General features: G+C 39.8%; 1 protein-coding gene across 2 annotated transcripts in view; it reads left to right on the top strand.

Annotated features, from left to right (window-relative positions):
- The first annotated feature begins 3136 nt into the window (after positions 1 to 3136).
- IFT88 (intraflagellar transport 88) overlaps positions 3137 to 17857 on the top strand; it is a 39194-nt gene continuing 24473 nt past the window's right edge. Inside the window, exons 1-16 of one of the 2 annotated variants that reach the window (XM_083499043.1) lie at positions 3137 to 3297; positions 3421 to 3485; positions 4578 to 4673; positions 5116 to 5178; positions 6253 to 6309; positions 6896 to 6949; positions 8901 to 8964; positions 9058 to 9127; positions 10636 to 10726; positions 11412 to 11516; positions 11978 to 12080; positions 12917 to 13031; positions 14067 to 14298; positions 14911 to 14981; positions 15492 to 15578; positions 16608 to 16707. In XM_083499043.1, the coding sequence (XP_083355169.1) occupies positions 4584 to 4673; positions 5116 to 5178; positions 6253 to 6309; positions 6896 to 6949; positions 8901 to 8964; positions 9058 to 9127; positions 10636 to 10726; positions 11412 to 11516; positions 11978 to 12080; positions 12917 to 13031; positions 14067 to 14298; positions 14911 to 14981; positions 15492 to 15578; positions 16608 to 16707 (1302 nt within the window). In that variant the 5' untranslated portion in view covers positions 3137 to 3297; positions 3421 to 3485; positions 4578 to 4583. Of the gene's footprint in view, positions 3323 to 3420; positions 3486 to 4577; positions 4674 to 5115; positions 5179 to 6252; positions 6310 to 6895; positions 6950 to 8900; positions 8965 to 9057; positions 9128 to 10635; positions 10727 to 11411; positions 11517 to 11977; positions 12081 to 12916; positions 13032 to 14066; positions 14299 to 14910; positions 14982 to 15491; positions 15579 to 16607; positions 16708 to 17857 lie in introns of both variants that reach the window. The other variant, XM_083499044.1, reaches the window with a different exon arrangement.

The raw sequence follows: 17857 nt of genomic DNA, 5'->3' as shown, positions 1-17857 counted from the left end.
AGAACACTTCCCATTGGCTCCCCGGGTGCCCCAAGCGGCGGCTAGAGGGAACGTCTCCAGATGGGGGTTACCCGGGTCAGGGGAATAGAGAGGCGGGTGGACGCGTGGGGCTCTGCAGCGGAAGGGGGCGAGGAAGGGGGTTCATTTGCTTCTTCCTTCTTCGTTGTGAAAGGAAGTCGGCGGGCAGTTCCGAGAGAGAGAGATTCCACAGCGACTTTGCTTTCCCCTTATGGCTATGCATCCAGATATATATATATGGCTTCCTCTTCCGCGTCTTTCTGGGGGAGTGCTGCGCGGCTCGGAGGATCGGGCCCTGTGAGGGTCCCACAAAGAGAGAGCGCATGCGCAAGCCAGAAAAGGCGGCAGGAGGTGCTGCTTTTACTCACCTCTCTCTCTTAGCACACCAGAGGTCCAGAAGAGCCACTTTGCAGGGACTCCATCCCAAGGGATGTGGGGTGGTGGCCTCCTTGGCTGCGGTATTTGAAAGACTGGGGTGGAGGGAGAGAACCCACACCACCTTTTTCACTCTCCCAGGGGGCAGTGAGGGTCACCAAGTTGAAAGGCTTTAAAAGAGGATTCGACAAATTCAAGGGAAACCCAGCCGGATGGGTGGGGTATAAATAATAAGTTATTATTATTATAAGGCAAACTGAGGCAGACGTCACCTCAGGTGGTGGAAGCCAAGGTGTGCTGCCAAGGGGAAAGTCATATTGGTCACAATTCCAATATTTTGGCTGCGGTCCATACACGTTTTCTTGGGAGTAAGATCCATTTAATTCTATGGGACTTTGAGTAGACATGCCTAAGGTTGCAGAAAGACTTTAATTCCACTGATTACTCAGGGAACAAGGATACACAAACAAATCCCCTAATTCCTCTGCTGAGACAGAGGAAGGAGAAAGTGATATGCTACTAAATAGTCAATATTTACTCTGAGAGACCAGAGATAGGCACCTGTCAACAGGGCTGCTATGGACTTTTGCCATATACTATGAAATGGAAGCGGTGTTCCTTTCCATTTCATTTCCCCATTGTCCACATAATTTGGAAAAATTCATAGGGCTTAGAAGGCCATTAAAAAAATTGTATTGCACATTTTGGGGTACTTTTGTATTTAATTAGTTACAGTGGTACCTCGGGTTACAGATGCTTCAGGTTGCAGACTCTGCTAACCCAGAAATATTACCTCGGGTTAAGAACTTTGCTTCAGGATGAGAACAGAAATCGTGCTCTGGCGGCGCGGCAGCAGCGGGAGGCCCCATTAGCTAAAGTGGTACCTCAGGTTAAGAACAGTTTCAGGTTAAGAACGGAACTCCAGAAGTTCTTAACCCAAGGTACCACTGTACTGTAAATTGGCCCAAGTACTTTTTGAAGGGCTTGGTATAAATTAAAAGAAAAACATAAACCCACTTTTACTTTTACTTTCCTAGTCTATAGAATAGTATTATCATATATACTGTGTGTGTGTGTATTTCCTAGTCTATATAAGCAGTTCTGTTAAATGCTGTGAAAATATTTCCTTGCTCTGTCATGTCCTTTTCTGTTTAACATGTACTATTATCCTACACCAGTAATCCCCAAACTGTTCCACATGAGATCTATTAGTGGGCCATGAGAAACGCATTGTATTAATTAAAGGCTTGTGTGAGCCCAGAAGTACCCCACCACAAAGGAGGATGTCTACAACATCCCTGCAAAAGTGATTCACTCTAACTTTATTTCCTTCTGGTCACTATTGAGGGTAGGCAATTCTGCCATCTATGTCAGGCTGGTATGATTATAGCACTCAGTCGTTCTCTACGCAGAGATACAAAAAGATTACTCTATCGCAGAGAAGACTACCTCTTGCATCTCTGTGTGATTCATTGCTCTGGATCTGCCTCCTTCCAATTAGTGTTAGAAAGGAAAAAAGTAAAGGTTTTTGGAGGACATTTCCTATATGTAGACATATAGAAGCTTTTCAGTTACTCAAGTAGAATTATGTATAACTAACAAGCTTCTATGTTCCTGCACCAACAGAAGCTGGCCCCATGAAATAAAGTGACATACACATTACTGTTTACTCTGGTACACTCCCACTGGTGGTGTCTGAAGCTGTGTACAGTATACATGAAGCTAACCACAATGCATATCTACAATGTAGTTTTATTGGGAAAGACTGCTGTTTAATGTATTTTCCCCCTTAAAACCAGCTTCCGTCTAATTTGAAAATGTAAGCCACATTCACTTTACAAGCTGAGGTACTTTTGAGGTAGCTGTCATGCATGCACAATGACATGTATTTACAAAATTGTTATATGCACTGCAGCAGCAGTAGGATCAAGTCTCCAATTTTCTGAAAATAGGCACTGGGCTTTTGTGCATAATATGCACAGCACAAATCTTTGGATATCAGGCAGCTTGTTAGCTTAGCTAACAAAGTGTGGGGTCTGAGACAGAGTAGAAAATAAAATTACTAGAAACTACTTAAATCAGTTAACATGGATTTGTGATTCCTTCATTACTCCTTCCTGTTCTTTTAACTCCCACATCAATCACTGTTGTTTTACCCGGGTTTCCAAATTAACCAAACCTACTACAACTTGTTTCTTGTCATTAAACACAACCTAAACATCAAAGTAGAACTGCACCAATCCATCCAGAACAGGAAGTGTGCATTCTAATAAAGAGATGAATGTTTCAGCAAAATATTGTGCCATCAAGCCACATGTTCCCATTGTTTAAACCGCTTCAGGGCAACCTTACAAACTTGAACAGCGGGAAAATGTTAGAAGTTTCTAAACTGACGAGGAGCATAGTGGAATACAAGAGCCTGATCCTTATTTAAAATAATAAGAAAAAGGATTTTAATCAGGATAATTGCGTATGAGTGTGAAATCTTACATAGCTTAAACTCATCCTATTTATGCCCTTAAATTGTTCCCCTTTTATACAACAAATTGCACTATTTTTCCGCTCTCCCTTTTATTTCCCTGTACAGTACTGTCCCCTTCGCTTTATGATCCAAACCCCGTCCTTATCCTCGCGCTAGGAAGTAGGACGTGACCAAAACTGTGGGCGCGCTAAGGATGCAGTAGCTTCACCTTGTGCTATTGCGCATGCTCTAATGCTTTCCCCTTTCCGAGCAGAGCGTTCTCGTCGCTAAGCAACCTGAAGGGGTGCATTGTGGGCTTGCGAGGGAGAGATACGGTATAGGCCCTAACGTTGACAACGACCCGGGGCTGCGTCGGTCGCCCGAGTAGAGGGAGGGAAGGCAGCGCGGACTTGCTGGGCGTCTGACAAATTTCCTGAATATTGGTTGTCAATCTTATTACGTTTACAGGTTTTTTAAAATTTTATTATTCTGTAATTATTTTACTGTTGTGAAAAATACTTTCAGCAGTGTAACTCTCGTTCTTGGTGTTTGCTTTTACTATATAGGAAAACCGACACAACTGGAGTAGCTCATCGCAGCTCCCGATTCCAGAAGTTTAACGTCCATTGAGGTAAGCATTACATTTTAATACGTTTTTCTTTAAAAAACACTTTGGGTTTTTTTGCTGTGATGGTTTGTATTGGGTTTTTTCCTGTTATGATTTGTAATGCAAATACAAATATCAGTAAGAAACTGATTTTGCTGGTGCAAGAGCATCGGTGATGCAAGTTAACTGTTACACAAAAGTGTGTGCCGATGGAGCTGAGCGATTACTATCTGTTCAAACGCTGTTAGGAATTATAACCGTGGGCATAGTAGACAGGATTTTTGTTAGGGGTGGCAGGCTTTTGTTGGGGGCATAATCTCAGATTTGTATTGATTTTTATGGATTTCGGGGGGGGGGGCTGCCCTTCGGCCCCCCCTTGGCTATGCCCATGATTATAACTTATCTGATTTATTCCATTAGAAGTATATACTTGATCCTTATCAGTCTGGTTTTATTGCTTGCAACTGATGGTCATTACATTGTGAACCACAAAAAAATCAAGGCATTCCAAGAGCAAGTTAAAAATGTACCAACTTTTAGGACTGCAGGTTATCAAAACTTAATGTTATAAAGTTTCCAAAATCATTTTATTTAAAAAACTCCCTGGCAGTTGTCACTGTTGTGGGTCCTATAATAAAAATGTAACAGCTAGCACCTATAAAGCTACTTTAGGTAACCAGCTTGTTTACATTGGCCAGCACAGCAGTCATCTAATTTTGAAAAGCTTCTTAGTAAATTTTGAAATGAATAGAGGGACCTTTCCATAGGTAGATTGCATAAAGGACAACATAGGATATAGCACACAATGTTTTTGATCTGGCCTGATCCACAAACACAAAGACTATACTTTGTTGGGCTGTTAAATAATTTATCCATAAAATATTCAGTGAGCATAAACTGATCCCGGAAGAAAAAGACTTAAGTTGCACACATATTTGTAACAACCAATGAACGCAATAAGACTTGAGCAGACACTCATAATTGGAAGATACCGCAAAAGTAATTAGTTTAATGCATAATTTATATGTTGTAACAATTTATGTAACTGGAATAACTGAATGCTTACTGAACGCTGAAGATAAAGGTAAATATTTTAACGTAGTCAATGTTTTATAGGTTAAAATGATGAAAAATGTCCACCTGGCAACCGAAGCAGATGAAGATGATATTTATTCTGGTTACAATGACTATAATCCTACCTTTGATACAGAGGTAAAAATATGGTGATACCAAGTTTATATTTGGATATTTTACAGTTTTGGTGTGATAAGGAAGCACATTCCCTGTTTCCATGACCGCCTGCTACTTTGCATAGAAGCGGAAATGAAATGTGCAGAACAGTTTGGATCAGCGTAATTGATATTAAAAAGCTTGAGCTAGTGAAATAATGTACTACTGTGAGTCTGCATACAAATGTAGCAAAGGCCATGGGTGATATCCAATGTAAGCCACACTCGAAGTCAACCTGCTGTAACTTAAGTCCATCAATTTAAGTGGGTTTAGTCTGAGCATGATTTCATTCTCTATCACCCTATAAGAACAAGTTAGTGAAAATCAAATGAAATGCATGTCTGTATTATCTAACTACACCAGCAAACAAAATGAATTGCGAAGTTAATTATTCCTATGTTTATCTGTTTTTATGTTGTTTTAGGATTTAGAGAATGATCCAGCTTTTCAACAAGCTGTGAAAACTAGTCATGGTAGAAGACCTCCTGTAAGTAAATATTAAGAATTAAAATATTTCAAAGTAAGCATGTGTGAGCGCTTCCAGAAGCTGCATTTCTGCTGTAACAAGTTCTGCCTATATGCTTATTAGTCCCACTAAGTTCATCAAGGCTTTCTTTCTGCTGAGTATGCTTAAGATAGCAGCAGCCTTTGCTATTTTCATGCCCAGCAGAAGTAGCATGTGTAGTGCCATAACTTTCCTCAACTATTCTCCTGTACCTTTCATTGTGAAGTTTGCACTTATCTTACATTTGTGCCCTTGGGACTTCGCAAGTAGTTTTCTTCTGTAATCAGACTCCAAATATGTGACTCTCAGTTGTGCCCCTTGGAATGTTTTGCTCAGAAAATCATGCTAAAGATTCCCGAGATGCAGTAAGGACAGCATATTATGATCAAGCACTGAACATATGCAGTAATTAGCAAGTTATTGGAATTGAAGAGAAATGTGCAAAAGGGCAATGAAAGTTTTCCTTGATAACTGGGCATAAGTTACCACTTAAGTATTCATCTATGTATGTTTCATCATTCTAGTCAAGCACTGTTCATACTGACTAGCAGTACTTCTCAAACCCAGCTCTTCAAAGTCCAGAGCAGAGGGTTTTTTTCTGAGACTAGCTACATGAGATTCCTTAAAGAAAGATTCTGGGGGCCATATCTGTGGCCTCATACCCACAAGGCACATACTTTCTTGCTGAGCAACAGATGATTTTCTATCAGTGTTGACTTTCTGATCAACCATTTAGTAATACAGTAGGTTGGTCTGTTGCTTCAATAGATCTGATATGTTATGAATGCCCCTGTTTTTGGACAGTAGGAGACAGTCTTGTCTGAATTCTGAGAGAGAGTCACGACTTTTTAGTCTCTTGTCAAGAGGTTGCTCCAAAAACACAACATGATGACATTAAAACAATTTTGTATTTTCTCACGAATAAAGGGGAAAAAACATTTTAAGAAATTGGTATATAGCTTTACTGTAATTTTCTGTAGTAATTATATTTTTAATATGCTACTTTCTTTGAATGAATACATCATTCTTGCTTAACCTTTAATCTTTTCTAATAAGCTTACAGCCAAAGTTCCAGGTACATCAGGTTCACGACCCTTAGCTACTGGATATGGGGTAAGTTTTTATTTTGTACTGAAATTTACTCAGCTTTTCTTTCTTTGGCTCAGCACTTTCTCCAATGAACCAATACACATTGCTGTTTAATTTCTGATTCCAATAAGCCTATACAGTTGCATACCGATGGGTCTCACATTATGCAGAGATGTAACAGGGATTGATGCCAGACAGTGACAAGTGAAGTTCTGTAGCTGAAGAATCTCAGGGTGGTCTTCAGGTCACATAGTACAAACCCAGGAATTGGTCCTGGTACTTGTTGGCATTTGTCTTTTTCATGGTTTGTTTCACCTGCCATTCTTTGAATGAGATTACTTTCCCACTTCAGAGAACATCAGTGTGAAGCTAGTGTTGCTTGTGCAGGGTGGAGAAGACAACTGGAGTTGTATCTTTCTCTGCTGCAGTTTTAGAAATCTGGTATCTGCGGTGAGAGTTCCCATCCTTAGTTCTGTAAATTCTGTAATAATAGAGCAGTGTTCCCTTTACGGTATTAGAACAGTGTCCTCTGAGATCCAGTCCTGTTCTTCCCTTAGAAGCAGAGCATGCAGTGATTATTGACTTTAAATATTTTCTTACATTGTGCTAGTCAAAGACAACACTATCTTCATCAATGGGCAGACCAATGACAGCAGCTGTACAGGTAATATTGCTACAATTATTTCTAGTTTATAGACAAGCATCAGTGTAATGTATAGAGCAAGTCAAGAGACAGGTCATTATGGTGAAGAGTTGAACTTCAAGCAGACAGAAAAAGAGCTGAGAAAAAGAGGGGAGGGAGAACAAAACTCAATGAGCACAGCATTAAATTTAATCTGTCTCTTTTTCTAAGCTATCATTATCGGTTTGTTTCTTCATATTTGTCCTTGTATTTATCATGGGCTTCTAAAAGCTGAAGGTGTGTCTAGATTAAAACAAGCTTACACCTTTTCACATATCAGTTTATTGCTTGATTTGGTGTATTTCCAAACATAAACCAGTTTCTTTCACATGCTGCAGAAGATGGAGGAATCTGTAGTAGGTAAAAAGCTAGAAAAGTTTCAGGTTGTGTTGTGTTGCCACCAGGTTGCAGGAGGGGTAATCTTGGTCAAATTCCTGAAGATGTTCTGTACTCTGCAACATTTGAAAGCACCTCTCTGGCATCAAGTCCTAAATGTGCTTCTTATCTTGTAAGACAGTCAAATGCAGAAGCTGTGCTATCATGACTTAGATTAATCCAAGTGATTAATCAGCCAGTAAAAGCAGGGGTCCAGAGGGCATGTGATCAGTTGCATCTCCGCGACTATCCTGTCAGCATCATCAGGCTGCATCAACTGGAAATGATCCCGTAACAGTGGGCCAGATGTAGCACTGGAGACTTCAACTGGATTTGGTTTGGTAGCATCTAAGTCATTTTGAAATCAGATGACTTTGCCCTCAAAGTGTCTTGCAAAGCTCTTACAGCTAGTTACATGTACTCCAGGAGTCTGTCCCTTGTCCCTTGAATCTGGGGTAATGAGTCTCTGGTCCTCATGCAACAACCCTGCCAGCTGACTCCTCAAGGATGCAATAGATGCAGTGAAGAATGACTTCTTTGCTGCCTTCACCCATGTGGTAGGCATGATTATGTGTCATAGCATGTGTTCAGTTGGCTTCAGAGCAAGATTTGCATCACTTGCAATCCAGTCTTCATATAGCCTGCTTAGTCAACCACAGCTCCTTAGAGTACCAGGGAAGAATACAATGTCCACCATTTCTCAGCCTTTGGTATTGTACCTTTGTTAGTCTTTCTTACATTGGAAGCTCCTGAAGGAGGGCTACCAATAATAATTTACCAGCATCCTGAGACAATGTGACATATCATCTAATAGGAGCAATCCATTAGTAAAACCATTGTCTCCTTTCCCCCATTCGTTCTACAGGGGTGGGGGGAAACTTCAACATATATTGTGCAGCCTTTTGCTATGTCTAAACATGATCAGTATTTTAGAAATGGTAAAATTAGATTGTTTAAAGAGAATAGTATAAGATTATTCTGAATACCTCTAAGACTGATGCATTTTAGTAAAGTACATTTACCGAGAAGTAAGGTTCACTGGGTGCACTGGGGTTTGCTCCAAAGTAAGCGTGTAGAGCGGCAGCAGAGGCAGCATTTATCATCTGTGATCTTAGCATGGTGGCGCTACAATACTAAATTCTGAGATAAGCCTCTGCTGCTGCCTTTTTCTATCAAAGAAAGGGTATCTTCCTGCTCTATGACTTCAAGTTTGAATTGCCTGATGCCATCAGGTGCTTGGTGGGTGAGTGGCTCTGCCCATTTGTCAAAATGGCCTGTGAAGGGTGGGCCAATTTGTTTATTCTGCGAACTGCTGTGAGATCTTTTAATGAAGGGTTGTATATAAAATTAATGAATAATAACAATAAGTAATAATTCTTGGATGTAGTCCTGGCCAGATGCCATTCTCCATCTCTGTTGTAGAGTATTGCAGTCTTGACAGGAGTTCAACTAGTGTATTTATTATAGAGTACCTAAAAGGTCATATAATTCAGTGTGATATAATTTATAAAGCCCTGCTTCCCCAGTTATCCATATAAATAAGCTTTTGTTTTTAAAGGATGGTGTTGCTCGACCGATGACGGCAGTTCAGGCAGCAGGTTACACCAAAGCAGTTTCCAGAGGTACAGTTTTAGAAGAATCCTTGGCAATAATAGGTTTTTCAAAAGCCTTGGGAAGGCACTTTCTTACAGTTCCCACTGTTTACTAATCTGCAGGTTCTGTATTTGATCCTCTTGGTCAAGGAAGGGGACCAGCTCCTCCCCTAGAAACAAAGAATGAAGATAGGTATGTGGACAGTGTTTGACTTTTGCAGTTAAATGCTTCAGATCTGTTTTGTTGTTGTTCAGTAATTTTTCATTAAGATTCCACCATTTGTGCATCTGGATTCTGAAGAGAAAGAAAATAATTTGATTAGAAGAGGCTTTTTGCTGTGCCTTTATTTTTCTTAGGTTGCTACACTATGGCTTTGATAATGTAGCAGTGGTCCTGGGTTATCTCACCATATGGTCAGTTGTACAAAGTTTAACGCTTTCTATGAGAAAGTGCTTTGCTGTCACGTTTTGATTTTTTAATATATAAGCTAATAAGTTAACAACAGCACTGCATTTAGCTATATATCTACTAGCATGAATGAATTCAAAAATGTTGGTGGATCTGCAGACATAAATCAGAACGAGGTTGAAGGCTGTGCACAATAACAGCAGAATCTTAAAGCAGCCAAAAATAACAGGGCTTCAGCAGCTTCTTTTAATTTCTTCTTCCTAGACCACCAAGTAAGGCATGCCTTTTAACGATCAAATGTGTTGTGATTTAGCATCATCAATATTTATTAAATTTTGATTGCGTTCCATTACAATGTTCCTTGTGAGGCTGATGATGCAGAATTAAACAATGACTGCAGTACAAAAATAAGGATCTAAATCAACGTTTATGAAATATTTCCCATGGCAAACAGATGCAAAGTAGTCTGTTGGCCAAGGCTTAGTTAAAAGGCTAAGCACCAAGCTAATTGTAGAAGGGAACTGAATGATTATCCTCAAGGGTTCTGTTTGGATTAAAAATCAGAGTGACATGGTAAAAGTAAAAAATCTTTTTTCATGTAAGGAATAAAGCAGTTTGAAGCAACTGGAAAAGCTCACCGTTAAGGATCACATCAGTCTTTATATCTTATTTTTGTATACCTGAGGCTTATAAGATTATAAAAACTACAATAAATTGATGTATGCAATTGCAATAATAATAGCAACTTAAAAAAGAAATGGCATCATCAAAAGTTGGAAGATTAAAATACAAGTCAGAACAGATATGAGAATAAAACAATTATTCCAATTCCAGAAATTTTTCAGGTGCCAGGTGATTCCCTCCCCCATCCCCCAATCTGTGGGTTGGAACCAGGGAAGTGCAAGCTGATTTCTGCTCATGCAACAGGGTGTTCTCACTGAAATATGCTTTTGAGGATGGGGGACCCTCCAGAATGGCTTGGGGTGGAGAGTAGGGTACTGCAGTGTGAAGGAAGAATCACTGGAATTAGAGGAGGAGCACATTTCCTGGGTGGAAGTGCCTTTCTGCTCATGCAAAACACATTTGAATCCAACCCCTTGATGGTAGCAGGCAAACTCCCACATTTGAAGAGGGTATTCTGTAAATGTACCACCAGAGAAGACTCCCATCACCAGCTTAGTCAGTTGTTGGGGTTTTTTTTTAAAGCACACATTACCAATGGTGTTTAATTTTTGTCATGGTGTTTGTGGATCTTCATGATAATTTGATTCCATTGTGTTCCCTAACTTTAGTCCGGAGGGAAAGATTAAGCAGTTGGAAAAAAAAGTGAACGAGTTAGTTGAAGAAAGCTGCATTGCTCACAGTTGTGGAGACTTAAAGTTGGTAAGTCATAGCCTTTCATTTAAGTTGCTGCTTTCAGCTTAGTTGGCATACTGATAGCTGAAGCATATGAGATGGCTATCACAAAGAAGCATTCCGTGAATATCCCATAACATTGGAAGTCATTTGCCACACAAATCGGCCCATTCATTTGTTAGAGGTAACACAGTGGTGGTGCACTTGTGCAGAGCCATCTTGCAAGTATGTTTATATGTGATGGATTGTACATGAAACACTTAAATTGACTAGCACTTCATCACTGGCCACTGGCCTGTCTATTTCAGATACAGTACATTTCCTCCTGGAAGAAATGCAGCGTGTTTCTGTTCTCAAAATGCACTTCTTAGAACCCAGGCCATGGAAACTCCTGGCTATTTAGTGGTGTTAAACTATATAGAGACAGATGTAGATTGTTTACTAGCTCCCTAGTGTGTGTGTACTTGTCCCTAAAGAAACACTATTGAATTTAGCCAGAAAGTACAATGAGAGCTGCAATTTCTACTATATCTCCAATTTGATCATTCTTTCTATGTGAATATGCTGTTTCTTGTTCTTTTACTGTTCTTCCGCTTATTGTCTTTACGTATGCTACAAAAATGTGCTTGTATAAGTGAAAATAAATTGTTTCATACAATATTTTCTAAAGAAGGGCAGAAGGTGCTACTGAAATGTGATTTGTTTCTTTAAGGCTCTTGAAAAGGCGAAAGATGCTGGAAGAAAGGAAAGAGCTTTAGTAAGACAACGTGAACAAACTATGTCTCCTGCCAACATCAACCTAGATCTTACTTACACTGTAAGTACTTGTCTATTTAGCAGATCAGATTCTGTCCTACCCTTTCTCAAGGACTTGAGGAAGATAATGACAGTTCAGGGGGGGAAATATATACAAGAACAGTATTCCAGTTTATCAAATAGAGTGCATGTCTAAAACGTGAAGAATGGTGAAATTCACATGTGAATGCTGACACTCGGATGAATTTTGTAAATGCCTAAAATTAGAACTATACGTTGTCCTGCCTCTACGACGTTAATCCAGCCACCTGGGATCTAGGGGGATTTAGTGAAGGGAGACAATGCCTCCCTGAAATACTGTCTTCTCCATAGTGAAGCCAGTTGCTGCTGCTGCTTCTGGCTCCTCCAGGGGGCAGCTACTCTCTTGCTGCTGTGCTGACTGATGCATCATTTGTGATTATGAAATTCAAAGTTGGTTGTTTTTATCATATGATATAAATGTTCTCACTTATTTTCTTTCAGGTTCTCTTTAATTTGGCCAGCCAGTACTCTGCTAATGAAATGTATGCAGAAGCATTAAATACCTATCAGGTCATAGTGAAAAACAAGATGTTTGTCAATGGAGGTAGGTTACATCCACAAAACCCAAACATTCAAATCAGTTGTTGGGTACATCCTAGGAGATGGGGACTCTTGGTCATTGTCTTTAATTTGCAGTCAAACGAGTGAGAAGTGAGAATCGGCAGCATCTCCTGATCCAACTCTGAATTCTGATTGTCTTATTGTGATTAGTTTGAAATCTGAAGTCATATATATTTGTAAACTTACAAATAATGTACAGATGCCAAATACTGGTTGCTTTCAGCTAAGATGACTTTATGCTGCTATAGTTTGTTTCCTGCAAAAATAATTTGATAAATTCACAACCTCCCCCCTTTTCAAAGTCACGTTTATTCCAAACACAAATGCACTTTTGGAGTCAATTCAGATTTTCCTACTAGGTTAAAGCATGCAGAAAAAGGTACTGGGAACAAGTCCAAACCTACCCCAGCCTGCATGCTCCCCTCTGCGCTGCCACTGCTCCCCACTTTCCCTTGGTAGAAGCCAGGTTAAGAGAGTAGATTCAAGCTAGTTTTGTGCTGGGCAAGAAGTTGCTTTTTACTCAAGGAGAATGGGCAACAGGAGAGTTTATGCTATCCTAAGGCCTGCTACTACACTCCTTAGCCTGGCAGAAAATGAACCAGGCTTTTTTATGCCTTTGCTTGTTGCCACCAATAGTAGTTTCCCATTTCAAGCAAATCACGTAATCATTTCGCCAGCAGATTGCTCATCCTTGCCCAGTAATTTAAAGGCAGCAGATTCATCTGTATCCAAGGTATAGATTTTCTGCATGTAACCCGAGTAAAATCCTGTACGAGTCATGGGATACATCTGTGTCTCATTCTGTGCATTGTTTAATAGGCATGCTGAAGGTGAACATGGCAAATATTTATTTGAAGCAGAGAAACTATTCAAAAGCTATCAAATTTTACCGAATGGCTCTGGATCAGATTGCAAGTGTCCATAAAGAAATGAGGTGAGTTCCAATGAGAATAACTTTGACATTATTTGCTTATAATAATGTGATAAAAACAGTTAGAAAAAACTTTATAAGAAGTTATAAAAACAAATATTGCCTAAAAGGAGGTCCACCAGGCTTGGTTTCTTGTTATTTTTTGGAGGCTAGTTCAGACGTTTCTGTGTAGATGGGTTTTCAATTGATTTAACTTCTGTCTTTGTTTTATCTTGGGACCAAAGTTTACATGATGGAGGCAGTCATGCTTGTGCATTCTACCTATCTGCCCTGTTCATGTATGAAGTTGAGAGGAGGAGTGTCTAACATTAACAGTATATAAATTTAGTATTTATTGCCAACCTAGCAGTTCAAAAGCACGTCAAAGCGCAAGTAGATAAATAGGTACTGCTCCGGCGGGAAGGTAAATGGCGTTTCCATGCGCTGCTCTGTTTGCCAGAAGCAGCTTAGTCCTGCTGGCCACATGACCCAGAAGCTGTATGCCAGCTCCCTTGGCCAATAAAGCGAGATGAGCGCTACAACCCCAGAGTCGGTCATGACTGGACCTAATGGTCAGGGGTCCCTTTACCTATTATACAAATAAAATAAATAAATAGCATTAACATCAACATGTGCACATGGATGAGAGCCAGGTTGCATTCCTGTTGCATCTCCACCTTACTTCCCTGTGTTCCATTACTCTGGGCATTTTTCTTCCACTCTGCTAGCAGTGAGCCAGGCTGGGAAATAGTTCCTCAAAGGGAGGTAAAGTGGGGAAGGTTTCATCTCCACTCACAGCCTGCCCCTTTTAATATAAATCATTGTCATTATAATCACCATCTCCCTACCCTACACCCCTATTTATGGTTAAATGGGGCTGACACGTGGCTGTTTTTGGCCTAGTTTGGCCCTTGACTGGTTGCTGTTTTATTGTTTATAATATTGATTACGTTGTTTAAATTACATCCATTGCATTTGAACTGAAGTGTAAGCCGAACTACTAGTAGTATTTTTAAATCTCTTGTACGATAAGGTTCTAATGATTATTTACTTATTTAGGATTAAAATAATGCAGAACATTGGAGTCGCATTTATTAAAACTGGCCAATATACAGACGCCATTAGCTCATTTGAGCACATTATGAGCACATCACCAAACCTAAAAGCAGGCTTCAACTTGATCCTTTGCTATTTTGCTACTGGAGACAGAGAACAAATGAAAAAGGCTTTCCAGAAATTAATTGCGGTACCACTGGGAATTGATGATGATGACAAATACATTTCACAAGGAGTAAGTAGGAGCAAAGTTATATCTCCAATTCATAGAGCAAATTAGCTTGAGATGTTGATTACAGGGGTTCTTTGTTGGTATATTCCAGTGGTAGTGTTGGTTCAAATCCCACATGTGCCATGCTGAGGGGCGGATGAGTTGCTTAGCTTAGGGTTGTTGGTCTAGGGCAGGGGTGGAGGCCCTTGAGCTGGAGGAGGGGGGCACATCTCTTCCCTTTGGGAATTTCCCCTCCCCAGGCCACAACCCTCACTGCCCTTGTTTGAATGCTTTTGGGTGAATGGATTGCAGTTCTGAACTGTGATGATGCCTCTTGCTTGTCTGTGGAAGGGATAACGTGTTTAGAAACTCCAACTTTTGCATAGTTGCAATGCAGTCTATTGTAGTTCTTTCGGCATTCTGTTACCAACAGTGACCAGCCAGATGCCACTGAGAAAACTATAAGCATGGCATGCAAGCAACAACTCTTTCCTCTTGTTGTCCCCTTTGGGGGGGGGGAGTAATTATTTTTCTGATAGAAAATATGACATGTTTACAGTCTGTTCTAATATGTGTATGTGGGTTTGTATACATCCTCATCTGCTGGTGATGTAGACATTTATTTGCCTTATTTAGGATGATCCACATACAAACCTACTGATTGAAGCTATTAAAAATGACAGCTTGCGGCAAATGGAGCGTGAAAGGTAAAGTCTGAAATCCTTTCAAAGTTGCACCATCATAGTGTGTTCTATGAATGTGTGGAACAGCTGAACAGAGGTCTGGTCTAGATTACTGATTAAGCAAATGGTGAACTCCCACCTTTCTTTTCTTTGCCATCCCTGTTTTTCTATGTAACTTCAAGTTCAGTCCTATTTGAGCTTTTTGTTTAGCTTTGCTTTTCTATCTCTATTTTTTACACTTCTGCAAACATAGGGTTTCCCCCAAGTCCTTCTTGTGTGTGGATGGTACTCCTTTGGCTACATAAGGATCCAGACTCTAAGAATGAGTTCACTATTACTATATAGGATGTAGACACTACTACTGTTAATTCATCTGATGAAGTGCTATATATAGTTCACAAAAGCTTATGCCATAATATATCCATTAGTTTTTAAGGTGTCACAAGACTCTTGGTGTTGTGTTCTGCTTCTATATGTTTGTGATATTTATTTCGGGTTTCCCCCCCCCCTGAAATAATTTCTTGTGCTTTAAAGGAAAGCTACAGCAGAAAAGTATATCATGACGGCTGCTAAACTAATTGCTCCAGCGATTGAAACATCATTTGCTGTAGGCTATGATTGGTAAGTGGCATTTTTTTCAGCTGAGTTGCCTTTCTCAGATCACTTATCTCAGAAAACTCACATATAAGTCAGTGGTTCACCAACTACAGCCTGTAGTGGTTTGGCCCAAGCTATGTATACCATTTCCTGCTTGTATTACATTTCACCAAGCATTACATTTCATCTGTAAACAAACAATAAATTTCCATAAAAAGGCAAAAGTATTTTCTTTCCCAAATCAGTTTTTTCTTAAACAGCAAATGCAGTAAATAGAGTTCACTTGTAATATGTTGTATTACAAGTGAACTCTTTATTTACTGTGTTTGCTATTGTTACTGTGTATTGCTATTGAAACTACTTTTGCCAATTATATGGGTGTTTATTGTTTGTTTACAGATAGTTGCTTTGGTGATATTATCTTGTGTCGATTGCAGTAATCATTGTATCACCACCCTGTTCATTGTTTCATTGTATTACAGTTCATGTTAAGCTCTTAATTCAGCAACTACATTATTTTCTCTCTAGGGTTACAATGAAACAAGTCACAGTTCATTCATAGTATACTTGCCTGTCAGACCTCCAGAGTGTAAATCCTAGTCTGAGAAGGGGTACTATAGGTACAGTAGTAGCTCAGAATGAGACCTGTGAGCTAGGAAATCCCTGGTTCAAATCACACCACACCACAGCCATAAACGTCCTCATTGGCCTTTGGCAAGCAGCTATTTCTCAGTCTCAGTCTGAAGTATAGTAGTATTGCAATAGTAATAATACTGAGCCATCATACAGGGCCGCTATAAATCAGGCCTGTGGAATTTTTCACTTGCCAAGATAGACTCAGTGCATTAGCCTGTTAATAGACCACCAAGTGTATAATAAGCCCCTGTTGCCTGTTTGCAACTGTAAACAAGCACGTAGTTTCTTTGGATCCTAAAACCAATATATTGGATTTACCTGTAACTGATGCTTGGCAAAAACTGTACAGTTGCTTTCTTGACTTAGAGAGGCTCACTGCATCCAATAATTTCTCTGTGTTTTCTTATTCTTCTCCAGGTGTGTAGAAATGGTAAAAGCTTCTCAGTATGTGGAGTTAGCTAATGACCTGGAAATCAATAAAGCAATTACATATTTGAGGCAAAAGGACTTTAATCAGGTATGATGGTGTACATAGCTTCCCCCTCATTTTATCCTTACAACCACCCTGTAATGCAGATTAGGCTGAAAATGTCTGACTACCCCAGCCACCTTGACAATCTGTGTTCTAAGCAGTGGCATTTGCCACCAATCACTACTTGTTTTCACATGATAGATGGCCATCCAACCTCTGCTTAAAAACCTCCAAGGAAGAAGAATCCACCACCTCTCATGGGAGTCTGTTCCATGGTCAAACATCTCTTACTGTCAGAAGGTTCTTCCTGATTTTCAGTCAGAATCTCCTTTCTTGTAACTCAGATCCTTGCAGTTATTCCAGGTAGCCAGTGGGAAAATTTTTGCTGTGCTCCTAAGCTTGCCTCTTAACTACTGCAAGGTCCAGGGCAAGCGGCACTCACTCTTGCCCTTGTTACCATAATGATACCATAATGAAATAAAAAGTGTGCCATCTACACACTGATATTATAGGAATACTGTGGTTGACAATGAGATAGTGGGCAAATCAACTGGCTATATTTGACTGGTTCTTTGACCAAAGTGCCAAATCTTGATAGGATTGGTTTGTGTAATGTGTCTGTCCTAAATGTTTCTCTTCCACTCATACATTTAATTTATTGGTGTTCAGCTCAGTTTATCTCTATGTTTATCAAAATGTTACTTTTCCTTTCCTTTTAATTATTCCTTTCCTTCTTTTGTACTATCTCTCCCATGTTGTTTGGTACTGTAAGTATGAAGAGGTAGGTACTATACCAATACCTATTACAAGATGAAATTTGCGTAGGTTTAGTGTAGTTTGTCAGTCTTTCAAAGAATCGGCAGCACTTAATGACTGGGTAAAGATGAATTGTCCCTTGCATTCTCTTCTCCTGCAGCTCAAGCCCAGCTTTCCCCACCTAAATCTGGCATTAACTGTCCAGGGAACTGAATGTTGATTCAGCAGTCATGTTTATTAGGGTTGCCATACATCCAGAATTTCCAGGACATAGCCGGGATTCGGCCGTTGGAAACAGCGTCTGGATAGAAAGTGGTTAAATGTCCGAGAAAATCTGGACGTATGGCAACTCATGATGGAAGTATAGGTTCTGGCAAATGTCCTTTAAAATAGCTCAAAAATTAAAAAAAATGTTGCATGTACATTTATTATTTATTTA

The sequence above is a fragment of the Podarcis liolepis genome (assembly GCF_965112155.1).
Source record: "Podarcis liolepis genome assembly, chromosome: 4".
Lineage (NCBI taxonomy): Eukaryota > Metazoa > Chordata > Lepidosauria > Squamata > Lacertidae > Podarcis > Podarcis liolepis.
Note: the sequence above shows the minus strand (reverse complement) of the source record. Positions and strands in the feature narration are given on the sequence as shown.